Source organism: Rhinopithecus bieti, unplaced genomic scaffold, assembly GCF_001698545.2.
Source record: "Rhinopithecus bieti isolate Rb0 unplaced genomic scaffold, ASM169854v2 scaffold_41736, whole genome shotgun sequence".
In the NCBI taxonomy this organism is placed as follows: Eukaryota; Metazoa; Chordata; class Mammalia; order Primates; family Cercopithecidae; genus Rhinopithecus; species Rhinopithecus bieti.
The window spans coordinates 68,369-80,140 of record NW_016816876.1 but is presented as its reverse complement, the minus strand read 5'-3'; the positions used below and the strand labels follow the sequence as shown (position 1 = coordinate 80,140).

Sequence of the window (11,772 nt, the reverse complement as noted above, 5' to 3'; positions counted from 1 at the left end):
ACCTTGACTCAAAATAAATAAATAAATAAATAAATAAATAAATAAGAAGTCTTGCAAATTATACCTAAACGATAATGAAGTGAAATAATTAACACAAGTAAAACCTGGATTTTTCCACTCCATCTCTATGAAATGAATTTTTTTTTTTGAGACAGAGTCTCGCTCTGTTGCCCAGGCTGGAGTGCAGTGGCATGGGCTCACTGCAACCTCCGCCTCCTGGGTTCAAGTGATTATCCTGCCTCAGCCTCCTGGGTAGCTGGAATTACAGGTGCGCACCATCATGCCTGGCTAATTTTTTACATTTTTGGTAGAGACAGGGTTTCAAAAGGTTGGCCAGGCTGATCTTGAACTCTTGACCTCAAGTAATCCGTCTGCCACGGCCTCCCAAAGTGCTGGGATTACAGGCATGAGCCACCATGCCCAGCCTAAAAGTAATTTTATAAGTAAAATAAATAAACATATTTTGCATACTTCATCCAAATAAAAGACCTAATAGTGTGACTCAAGCAGAGGGACTATGGTAAAGGACTGAGGAGCACTGGCTGCCCAGGCAAAGCAGCACAGTCTGAGGAGCTCAGGCCTCAGCTTCCCAGCCTTTGTCCTCATGGTTTCCCCCTGCCAGGTAGCGCCACCCTTGGTTAACCACACAGCCCAGGGCCCCACCTCACCTGCTCCTCTGTGGTGTCGTCCACATCGACATCAAACAGGGAGCCCAGGTAGGCCAGGTGGAAGATGGCCAGGGCTCCAAAGAGCAAATTTAAGGCTCGCACCCCCAGGCCCTGTGGGGGACAGATGGATATACTTGGCAACTGGACCTACTCACTGTGTCCCACCTCCTCCTTCGTGGGGGAGCCCAGGGGACACACAGGGTACAGTGGGTTCCAGGATTGAGAATGCCCAGGGTACCCCCTGAGATAGGGAAGAGATGGTTTAGGGAGCCTCCTATGGGAGTACAGAGGCATCCAAGGATGAGGGTACTGTTCACAGTGAGGGCATCCTGGGTTGGGGGAGGTTCGAGTCTCCAGGCTGAGGAGGAAGAGTGGCAGGGCTTTGAGTCGGGGCTTTATAGTAATGAACGGGAGTCGGGTGGGAGACAAATATGAGGTTGTCTGTACTTCTTATTGCAAACAGAATGAAAAACACAAAACCAAACCAAACCAGATCCCCACCATGACCTAGCGGGCCCATGCCTCCCACCCATCTTCCCTCCCCACCTTACCTCTGCTCAAGCCACACTGGCTGCCTTGCTATTTCTCAAAGATTCCAGGCCCTCTCCTACCTCAGGGACTTTCCACTGGGTGTCCCTCTGCCTGGAACGTTTCCCCCTCTCACCTCCTTCGGTTAAAGGCCTCAAACGTCACCTCACCAGGGAGGCTTCTTTGACCTCCCTATTTCAAATGGAAATCACCCCCATAAAGGAATCACCTTTTCCCTACGCATTTTCTCCTTAGCACTATTTGCAATCTGACACACTATTATTAGACTTTACTGACTCATTTTATATCTACTGTCTGCCCAGTTAAAATGCTCGTCCCATAGTGCTGGGACTTCGGTCTGTTTCGTTCACCGTGTCTCCAGCACCTAGAGCACCAACAGGCACTCAACAGATGTTCATTGGGGGAAACAAATGCCAGGTGTGTATACAGCAGATGCTCAATAAATGCCTGTTAGGGAAACAGATGCTAGCGAATAGAGGAGAGGTTATGGGGATGGCTCAGGCACCAAAAGAAGAAGTTGGGCACCCTGAGACAGATACAAGGTAGAGACAGAAGGAACATTTTTGACGGGGAGTGTTGGGCACAAGGTTGCCCAGGCTGAACCCTCACCAAGCGATGCTGGTGTGAACAGTCTGGCGGGCACCGCTTTGACAAGACACAGGCACTGAGGATCCGAGCCAGGCGCTTCCGGAGGACTGGGGTGGTGGGGAGAGGTAAGGGGGTCAGGTTAGCCTCAGGGGAGGCTGGCTCCAGCCCCCGACCAACTTTCTATCCATCAGCTGGGCTGGGCCCTGCACTCACCATGCTCCACGTAAGTGATAAAAGCCAGGGATAGCAGGACTGCAGCCAGGTGGAAGCTGAAGCCCTGGGGGAGTGCAGGGGACAATGGAATGAGTGAGGAAGAGGCCCTGCCACCCGCCCCCACCCAGCTTCCACCCTGATCCTGCTCCACCCTGCTCACATGTAGGAGGGCGCTGGCTGCATAGGTGACCAGCACAGCTGAGAAGGTCCCCAGGCGGAGAGCATTCTTGAAAACATCTGGAGGGGAAGAGATGTGGGACAAAATTCTCCTGAGAGTCCCCCAGCCCCTCCTGGAAGGCCATCGGCAGGATGAGAATACCCACAACCTGTTGGAGCCCCCAGGATAAAGTCCTTGGATGGCCTCAAACTTCACATGCCCAAAGCCCAGCTCCTGATCTTCCCCCAAGACTGCTCCTCCCAGTCTCATCAAGTTCAGTCAATGTCAATTCCACCCTTCCAGTTCCTCAGGGCAAAAACCTGGGAATTACCCTTGATTTGCCCTCCCCAAACTCCCACATCCAAATTCAGCAAATCGTGTGAGTTCCACCTTCAGAATATGCCAGAATCTGAGCTCTCCTCTCCACATCTACTGCCGCCACCACCATCACTGGCCTGGTGATGGCAGTGGCCTCCTCACCGCTGCATCCTTGCCCCCTCCCCTCAGTCTGTCCTCACAGCAGCCAGAGGGATCCTGTTGCAACCTGAGTCAGCCCAGGGCCCTCCTCAGCTTGGAGCCCTGCCGTGGCGCTCATCTCTCTCAAAGAAAAAGCCAAAGTCCTCTCCGTGGCCCACGAGACCCTCCAGGCCCTCCCTGACCTCACTGCCTGCCACTGGCCCCTGGCTCACTCTGCTCCTGCCCCTGCTGGCTTTCTTGCTGTTCCCCATGCACCAAGCAAGTTCCCACCTCAGGACCTTTGCACCTGCTATTCCCGCATCTGCTACATTCCTCCCCCATGTATCTGCACTCCCTGCTCCCTCACCTGCCTTGCATCTTTGCTCCAATGTCACCTCCTCAGGAAGACTTGCCCTGGCTAATTTTTTACAATTGCAATACCCCACCCTCCCCACTCCTATCTCCTGCCAGCACTCCTGGATCACCTTTACCTGCTTTACCTTTTTTTTTTTTTTAAACCATAGCACTTATCAACACCTGAGCTATTATGTATTTTTTTTCCTCTTATTTATCATCTGCCCCCCAGGAGAACTGCAGCTCCACAAGGGTAGGGATTTTGGGTGCCTAGCACACGGAAGGTGCTCAGTAAATGTTGTATGAATGTATGAAAGGGCCTGGATTACCAACATAGCTGGAGTGGTGACTTGGTGACTCACAGTTATTCAGCCAATAAGACATAGGCAGGTTCCAGCTTGTGACAACTTCCACCATTGACCGAGGCAGCTCCACATTCAATGGCTTAGACACCGTCAGGTCCCTGTTGGCAGAAGAGATATGCACATCCATTTGGGATCTCAACTCATCTGACCACCACACTTCTGTCTTGGCTGTTCCCTCCCTGGGAGCACCCGCCCTCCTCCCTGCAGCTCCTCTAGGCAGCACCCTGTGGGAGAGGGGGTCCCCAAGCCCTCCCACCATTCCAGGTGATCCTTCTCCTCGGTAAAGCCAGCCCCCGCCAACGTGGCTGTGGCCTCGGACAGAAAGCCCACAAAATAGTTGCTGAAGTGGAAGGAGACAGCACTCTCGTAGGCTCGCAGCCACCTGGGGAGAAAGGGGCAGGGGTGAGAGGCATCACGTTCAGGTCCCAACATGATACCCCACCACATGTCAGCATCCTGGGCCCCGCTCTGTAGACTCACCTTACCATGGTGCCCCTAGGGCCCCCAGGGGTCAGGAAGGCAGCAGAGAAGAAAGAAAAGAGAGTCAGAGAGGCCCTGGAGGCTGGTCTGAATTGTTCAGACAAGACAGACGAAATGTAACCGCAAAAAAGGTGAACTATGATAGTCACACACAGACATCCATCCTCAGGCAGTTAGTCTTATGTGGCTCAAACGGATGCATGAGCAGTCCTATAATATGGCATGTCTTATAATATGTCCTATAATGTGGCAGGCTCACATGGCCAGATGGCCAAAGCCAGCCACCATCAGAGGCCCGACTTCACAGACCTGCACCCTCTAACAGCCAGACACAAATATCAGACTCCCAGCCTTGCAGTGCTCTAACCTGACTCAGTGACCATAGGACAGCCAAAAATCCCTGAGCTGGGCACAGAGAACATCAAACACCCTGCTATGCACACACACACCCCCTACTAGTTGCAATCAGACATGGTCAAAAACAGGCAGCATCTTGCGTTGGAAAAAGTATAGGTTCTGAAGTTAGGCCTGGGATTCATGCCTGGCTGCTTAGCTGGGTGACACTGGTCAAGTCACTTGACCTTTTGGAGACTCATTTGGCATTAGATCTAAACAGCAGTCAGGGAGTGGGGCAGGGGCCATACAACCAAAGAGCCTGATCAAACCCTATAGTCAAACCAGAGGCAGTCAGTCCTGCAGGCAGGCACAGACCAGAGTCGGGTACAACCCCTCAGCTAGACAACACCAAGCCATCAGGCAAGGCAGATACACAGGCAGAGGTAGCTCATGAACTCCACAGACAGGCATATGACAAGCCACAGTCAGACCCACTCCTGGCCAAAGCTACAAAAAATCAGAATCATCAACACAGATTTATCTTATCCAATGACAGCCACGCACCCTATTATTGACGATGGCACAGCCAGACAGCCATTCACAGGCTTACATTCCGGGGGTCAGTGGCCAATAGACAAACAACCCATACATATCCCTAGCCAGAGTCACTGACAGTTTAAAGTCACCCAACGAACACACACTTGTCACTCTCCATGACGGTTATGTGACTCGCTTCTAACAGTGAGACAGCTAAACAGATGGACAGCCAGACACATAGTATGTGTTAGAGTGTCAGTCATACAGAGTCACAGAGCCAAGCTTGGTCAGCCAGCCAGCCAGCCACAGTCTCTGTCTAGTCATGGAGTTGACGGTCAGACACACTTGGACACACAGAACCCATTGGTCATGGGCTCTGCCCCCACTCACGTCAGCCCCACTCCACGCGCCCTCACACCTGCCCTCATTTACCTGGCCTTGCGTTTCTTGCTGTAGTAACAGAAGACAGAAAGAAGCATTAAGAGACAGGCTCAGAACTGGGGAAACCGTGGGTCCCTACCCAACCCCCTCATTGCTGGGCAGGGGCCTCGAAGGCTGTGCTCACTTGCGAAGGAGGCGGTCACCATCGAGGGGGATGAAGTATGGGAAGAGGTAGGGGCCCACGCAAGTGGACAGCACAAGGCACAGCAGGGCCAGTGCCAGGCTCCGGGCCACCTTCTGCAGCCATCGGCGGCTCTGTAGGGATCAAGGCTCCATGAGTGCTGCCCCAGGGTGGCTCCCACAGTCCCTGCCCACCCATCCACTCAGGACCTCACCAGTGGGTGGCCTTGGACAGCTTGTAGGTAGCTGTGGAAGGATATCCAGGGCCCGAACACGATGGTGCCCACGAAGTAGAGGTAGCCCATGAACTCCACCGGTGAGGGCACCGCACCCACCTCGCCCCGGTCCAGGTCAAAGCCCAGAGACACTGCTTTCATGGCCACAATCATCTGGGCCCCTATGTGTGGTGCCCATGGTCAAGTGGATGGGCAGAGAGCAGATCAGCATGGCAGGGAGCAGGTGCATCAGGTGAGATGTGGTAGGAAAAGGGGGCACAAGGATGGATGGGTGGGCATGGGACAGATAGGCAGGTGGGCAAGGAAGCCCAGGACAGATAGATGCCCTTACTCTAGAGAGTCAGGCACGTACATGACACGAGACAGACAGACTTCGGGAAAATGCACAGTGGAAAGAGACACGGACCCGAGGGTAATGTGAGGTCTGTATGTCCAGTGGGGTGGGCAGGTGAGGGAGAAAAGCAGGGGAGGAAAGGCGCAGGGTGGGGGCAGTTAGGAGACACGGAGTGGGGCAGGGGGGTTGGGCAGGTGAGAGGGGCAGGGGCAGGGCTACCTACCTCGCATCTTGTGCCATGTCACGGTGTCTACCATGTGCATCTCACTGAGGAAAAAGGTGCTGGTCTTGGTCCCATGACACTCATGGCCTCTGAGACCACAGGGGACAGGGGAAGAGGGGACCAAGGTGCCCAGAGGGTTCTGCCTCCTCCTATCCTACAACAGTCTCACGGCAGAAAAATTCTCCCAGGCTTCCTCCTCCAGGGGGAGCCCATGCCCAACCTGTCCCTTACAGTCCTGTGAAAGGACAAATCTCCCAGATTCCCTTCTCCAGGGACACTCCACACCCTCCCTGTTCTGTTTCTCCTCATAGGCAAATGATTCTCCCAGACTCCCTTGTTTCTCCGGGGAATCTCACCACCCTCCCTGTCTTGGACAACTTCATCAGGGGCCTGGGGACCCACCCACGCACTTCAGCCAACAGTGTGGATAAGGATGCACACTCATACCCCATGAGTAGGTAGATGAGGATGGTGACAGAGAGGAAGACGCCTCGATGGGAGGAATGTCGGCAGAGGAACAGCACGAGGTAGCACAGGAGGCTGAGCAGCACGACCCAAACCATGTGCAGCTGGAAGAAGTGGTAGAGGCTGAAGAACCCGCCTGCCACGGTGCTTGCATGCTTCAGGTAGGATGGCAACCCTTTGGGTGAAAGGGAGAAAGAAAGGGAGAGAAAGAACGAGAAAGAGAGAGAGAGGGGGAGTGGGAGGAAGGGAGGCAGGGAGGAAAGGAGGAAGGGAGGGAGGGAGGGAGGGAGAGAGGGAGAACAAGAAAGAGAAGGTTGGTGGGCTGATAGGAAGGGGAGGATGACCTGGGCAGAGGGCATAGCCAGGGCAAAGGCCTTCAGGCTGGAATGTAGTGGGATTGGAGGGGCCAAAGCAGGTGTTGGGGAGCTGGAGAGGGTGGCAGGGCCTGGGTTTAAAGAAAAGAAACATCTGTAAAGGGCATTTGGGGGACCCTGGAAGAAATTCAGATATCAATTTACATAGGATAACATTATTGTATCCAGATTCAATGTCTTGGGGGGTGATGGTAGAGGATGTGTTTGTGGGGGATGATGTCCTTGTTCTCAGGGGCCACACACTGAAGGATGTGAGGTACAGTGTCATGATGTCAGCAGGATATTCAAGGAATTCAGGAAGATGATAGATAGATAGATGGATGGATAGATAGATAGATAGATAGATAGATAGAGCCAGCTAATGTGGCAAGATGTTGACAGAGAATCTGGTGATGCATACGTGGGTGCTCATTGTACTATTTTTTCAACATTTCAGTAGCTTTGAAATATTTCAAAATAATAAACCTGGGAAAAAATAGAACATCCATTAAAAAAAAAAAAAGAAAAGAAAAAAGAAAGTGTAGAACCTTCGGATCTCAGATTTCCAGAAATCTCTGCCTCCTATAGGAATCTTGGGGACTTGGAATCTTTCATTAAGATACAGGCCTGCTATGACTGTGGAAACATTTCAGAATCCTAGAATCCAGAAAATGCATCATGCCCTGATTATAGAAATCCACAAACGCCAACATTTCAGAAGTCTAGAATGTGAGAATTTCAAATTGTCAGAATCTCCAAACCCTGTAATCACAGTACTTTGGGATTCCATAACCCTGTGACATCAGCATGGCAATGTCTTATAACCTTGGGATGTAGACATTTCAGAATCCCAAGATCCAAGAATCTCAGCTTTCCGGAATCCCAGAACCCAGGGATACTGAAGGGCATGGCTTGGCATGGCAGGATGTGGCTCGGTGTGGCGTGGCATGGGGTGGCTGGCATAGTAGGATGCAGTATGGTGGAATGGGGTTTGGCCTGGTGGGATGTGGTGGGGCTGAACATGTTGGGGCCCAGCTTGGACATGCTGGGGCCTGGCAGGATGTGGCAGGGTAAGGTGTGGCTCGATATGGATGAATGTGGGAGGTCTGATATGGCCTGGCATGGTGGCGCACCGTACGGCAGGCACTTACCGAGCCTCCAGAGGAGGCGGCAGGCGAGGCAGATGGCAAGGAGCAGCCAGATCTGGTCAAGGCCCTGCTGGGCAGTAGGCAGGAGACAGCCTTGCAGTAGCTGCTGGAAAAATTCCTGGCGGCTGAAGGTGGCCATTGCGGACCCCCACGGATGGATGGCCAGACGGATAGATCTGTCAAAGCAGGGACACAGAGGGTGCGGGTGTCCGTGGGGCAGACCTCGTTAAGGGATGGACTCCGACACTCACATTTCAGTTTGGGGCTGCCCAACCCATGTAGAGGCACGTACTGGAGGACTGGGGGAGGGTGTGAGAAGTCAGGTACATCAGACTGAGCCACCAGCTGTGTGCATGTGAGTGTTCGGCATGCACACGCACAGCCTGTGACCTGGAGTGAATGAAGGACCTCTGTCTCTCCAATGCTGTGAACAGTCCAGTCCGATGGTGATGGGATGGCATACATTTCAGGCCCATATATCAAATGGGGCGGGCGACGGGAAGGGGAATCCCTGGTTTCCAAGGTAGAGTCGCTCTGAGTGGAGGGCAGAGAGGGGGATTCTGTGACACTTGGGGGCCGTGTGCATCTCTCCTTGTATGGATGCGGCGGCGCGGGGCGGGGGTTTGTCCTGTATCCTCCGCGCGCCTCATCTCATCCTCACCCGGCGAGAGGCCGCTAACAAAGTCCTGCCCAGGTCCGGGGGCTGCAAGGAGGTGGTGGCAGGGGACATAGCCGGAGGGAGAGTCGGAAAGGTGATGGGGAGGGGGTCCTAGCACTCGCGCTACAGATCCACCCGGGGAGGCCGGCTCAGGGATGGGAGCTGGGGAGCCGCGTGCTCACTACTGGCGACCTACCTGGCAGGAAAGAAGCCGTGGTCCTGGGGACCGAGGACGCGCTGCCGCCGCCGCTGCCTCCTCCGGGCAGCCTCCCCCGCAGGCCGCAAGGCCGGGACCAGCAGCGGCTCCCAGGGCGGCGCGGCGAGCGGGCCCTTTAAATCCCGGGGCGGCCCGGCCGCCGGCTCGGCCAATGGGAGAGCGGGAGGGGGGCGGGGACGGGGACGCGGAGGAGGGGAGCAGGAGGATTGAGGGGAGCCGGGCGCGGGGGGACGTCGGCGCGCAGGACGTTCACGCCCGCACCTTTCCGGCCTGTGGCGGTTCCAGCCCCAGACCGTTTGCATCTGGAGGATTTCTGGCCATCCAAGAACAAACTTCCGAATCTCCAAATTTCCAAGCCTTGGAAGTGAGAAGGGAAGGATGGGGGTGGGAGGAGGGAAGCCGTTGCACCCCGAAATAGTCACCCGCGCAAGTCCTCTAAATACCGTGGTGTCCCCGTTTCACAGATGGGAAAACAAACCGAGATCTCTCCTTCCCCATCCTTTGAAAGAACCGAAGTAACTCCCAACCGTCCCCACCTCCTGGGACCGGCCAGGAACATTTATAAGTAATGACTGTGTCACCTAGGAACACAAATTAGGCTCCTGTGCTTCCCCTGGGGACGAGTTGTGAACACTTGGCCTGTCGTCGTTGAGAAGTGATTTGCATGCTTAATTCCCCAGCAGACTCTTTGCTTCGAAGGTGACCCCAGCGACTAGTAAATGTTCTCTGTGAACTAGAGGGAGGCCAGTATGGAGCACTTAAAAGGGGGGGCATTTATAAAGCTCTTAAGGGCCAGGCTTGGTGGCTCACTCCTATAATCCCAGCACTTTGGGAGGCCAAGGGTAGGAGGATTGCTTGAGGTCAGGAGTTCGAGACCAGCCTGGCCAACATGGTGAAACCCCGTCGCTACTAAAAATACAAAAATTAGCCTGGCGTGGTGGCACACGCTTGTAATCCCAGCTACTCGGGAGGCTAAGGCAGGAGAATCGGGAGGCGGAGGTTGCAGTGAGCCGAGATCGCGCCATTGTGGGCTACAAGAGCGAAACTCCGTCTCAAAATAAATAAATAAATAAAGACTGGGCGTGGTGGCTCACGCTTGTAACCCAGCACTTTGGGAGGCCGAGGTGGATGGATCACCTGAGGTCATGAGTTCGAGACCAGGCTGGCCAATATGGCGAGACCCTGTCTCTACTAAAAATACAAAAAAATTCGCTGGGCGTCGTGGCAGGCACCTGTAATCCCAGCTACTCTGGAGGCTGAGGCAGAAGAACCGCTTGAACCCAGGAGGTGGAGGTTGCAGTGAGCCGAGATCACGCCATTGCACTCCAGCCTGGGCGACAAGAGCAAAATTCCTTCTCCAAAATAAACAAACAAACAAAAGCAAAATTCCTTCTCTAAATAAACAAATAAAGAAGAAAGCACTTAAACTGGCCCCATCTGCAACTCTATCTGCACCAACACTAAAGAGTTATGTAGCACCCACCTTCTACCTACCCTACTGCTGCAGTTTCTAGGCATTCCACTTTGTACCTAGGCTGTTGAAGGGCCTATTTTTCCAAAAGAGCACTTACTGGGCACTTACTGCACTGCATGCTTAGCTGTGACATGGAAGGGAGAAGGAAGCCCAGGTCAAGCTGGACTCCACCCTGACTTGGGCAGCCAACTGAAACAGAATTTAATCAGATTAACAATGGCCTGTATGGAGCTGGGCAAGTCATGTTCACTCACCCGTCTCCAGTGTCCTTTTCTGTTAAACAAAAGAGTGGGGTTTGCAGTTTTTTGCTGGGAAACACCAATGGTAATTGAAGAGAAATGTATGTTTTCTCTCTATTCAACATGAAGTTAAGTGGAGTTCTAGCTCATAAATTAGTATTCATGTATTACAAACAAAAAATATTTAATACGGTAGGAATATGTATATATGAGGAATAATAGCTTAGACCAGATGCACAAATATCAATTCTTTTCCTTAACAGCAGAATACAGGATGTACATTTTATGAATTAAATTTCATTTTAATTTTTTTCTCAGTTGTCAAACCCACTCAAGTTGAGTCAACAATGACCCACAGCACCTACCAGAAATACTTCCCTCAAATGCAAGATCTGGCATTTAAAACTGGAAGATTCTTACCACATGTGCTCCTGGGCTTCGCGGACTTGATTGTTTCCATCTAGGCTTTTGACCTGTGTCACAAAGAAGTAGGATCTAGATTTTAGGATATATAATGAACATCTACAAATCAATCAGAAGAGGACAAACAATACACTTGGCAATAGACATTGGGTACAAATAGGTAATTCACAGCAGAAGAAACTTGAGAGATGGTCAATATGTATAATATATGAAAAGATAACCCAATCTCTTCTCAGGGAAATGTAAAATTAAAACAACAGTGAGACATAATACCATTTTACATCTACCAGATGTTGTGCTTCATATTTTTATCACTGGAGCTTAGTAGAGGGTGGACACTCAACAGATGTCTGTGGTCATTCTGGGTTGTGGTTTCTGGGGTGTTTTAAATGAGCTCTCCATAATTAAAGAGATGCAAATTAAAAACAATGATATACTATTTTTCACTTATGGGACTGACAAGAATGCCAAGCCTTATAATGATAACATATTTACTCTCTCTCTGTCTCTGTCCTTCTGGTTTTTTTCTCTCCATATATGTACAGATGTAATATATATGTGTGTGTATATATATATATATATAAAATTTTTCTGAATGATACACAGTGATTTTTCTGAATTATTTGTTAGTGGTTGCAGATATGACACCCTTTTAACTAAATACTTCAGTATGAATTTCCTAAGAGCAAGGACTTTTTTTTTTTTTTTTTTTTTTTTTTTTTTTTTTTCTGCTTCCCA

At 51.7% G+C, this 11,772-nt stretch overlaps 1 protein-coding gene and 1 long non-coding RNA gene across 9 annotated transcripts in view; one reads left to right on the top strand and one right to left on the bottom strand.

Annotated features, from left to right (window-relative positions):
* Window positions 1-9,016, bottom strand: part of PORCN (porcupine O-acyltransferase) — an 11,841-nt gene extending 2,825 nt beyond the window's left edge. Inside the window, exons 1-15 of one of the 8 annotated variants that reach the window (XM_017855394.1) lie at window positions 8,878-9,016; window positions 8,316-8,557; window positions 8,027-8,199; window positions 6,505-6,697; window positions 6,058-6,101; window positions 5,480-5,661; window positions 5,269-5,399; window positions 5,136-5,153; window positions 3,831-3,845; window positions 3,607-3,732; window positions 3,348-3,448; window positions 2,179-2,255; window positions 2,019-2,082; window positions 1,827-1,912; window positions 669-779 (exon numbers count right to left, since the gene is read on the bottom strand). In XM_017855394.1, coding sequence (XP_017710883.1) covers window positions 669-779; window positions 1,827-1,912; window positions 2,019-2,082; window positions 2,179-2,255; window positions 3,348-3,448; window positions 3,607-3,732; window positions 3,831-3,845; window positions 5,136-5,153; window positions 5,269-5,399; window positions 5,480-5,661; window positions 6,058-6,101; window positions 6,505-6,697; window positions 8,027-8,199; window positions 8,316-8,488 — 1,494 coding nt within the window. In that variant the 5' untranslated portion in view covers window positions 8,489-8,557; window positions 8,878-9,016. The remainder of the gene's footprint in view (window positions 1-668; window positions 780-1,826; window positions 1,913-2,018; window positions 2,083-2,178; window positions 2,256-3,347; window positions 3,449-3,606; window positions 3,733-3,830; window positions 3,846-5,135; window positions 5,154-5,268; window positions 5,400-5,479; window positions 5,662-6,057; window positions 6,102-6,504; window positions 6,698-8,026; window positions 8,200-8,315; window positions 8,558-8,877) is intronic. The other 7 variants (XM_017855395.1, XM_017855397.1, XM_017855400.1 and 4 more) reach the window with 7 other exon arrangements.
* Window positions 9,017-9,112: 96 nt separating this feature from the next.
* On the top strand, window positions 9,113-11,459 carry LOC108517457 (uncharacterized). Its single transcript, XR_001882113.1, has 2 exons — window positions 9,113-9,262; window positions 10,930-11,459. It is a non-coding gene; the product is annotated as an uncharacterized LOC108517457 (long non-coding RNA).
* Window positions 11,460-11,772: the final 313 nt, after the last annotated feature.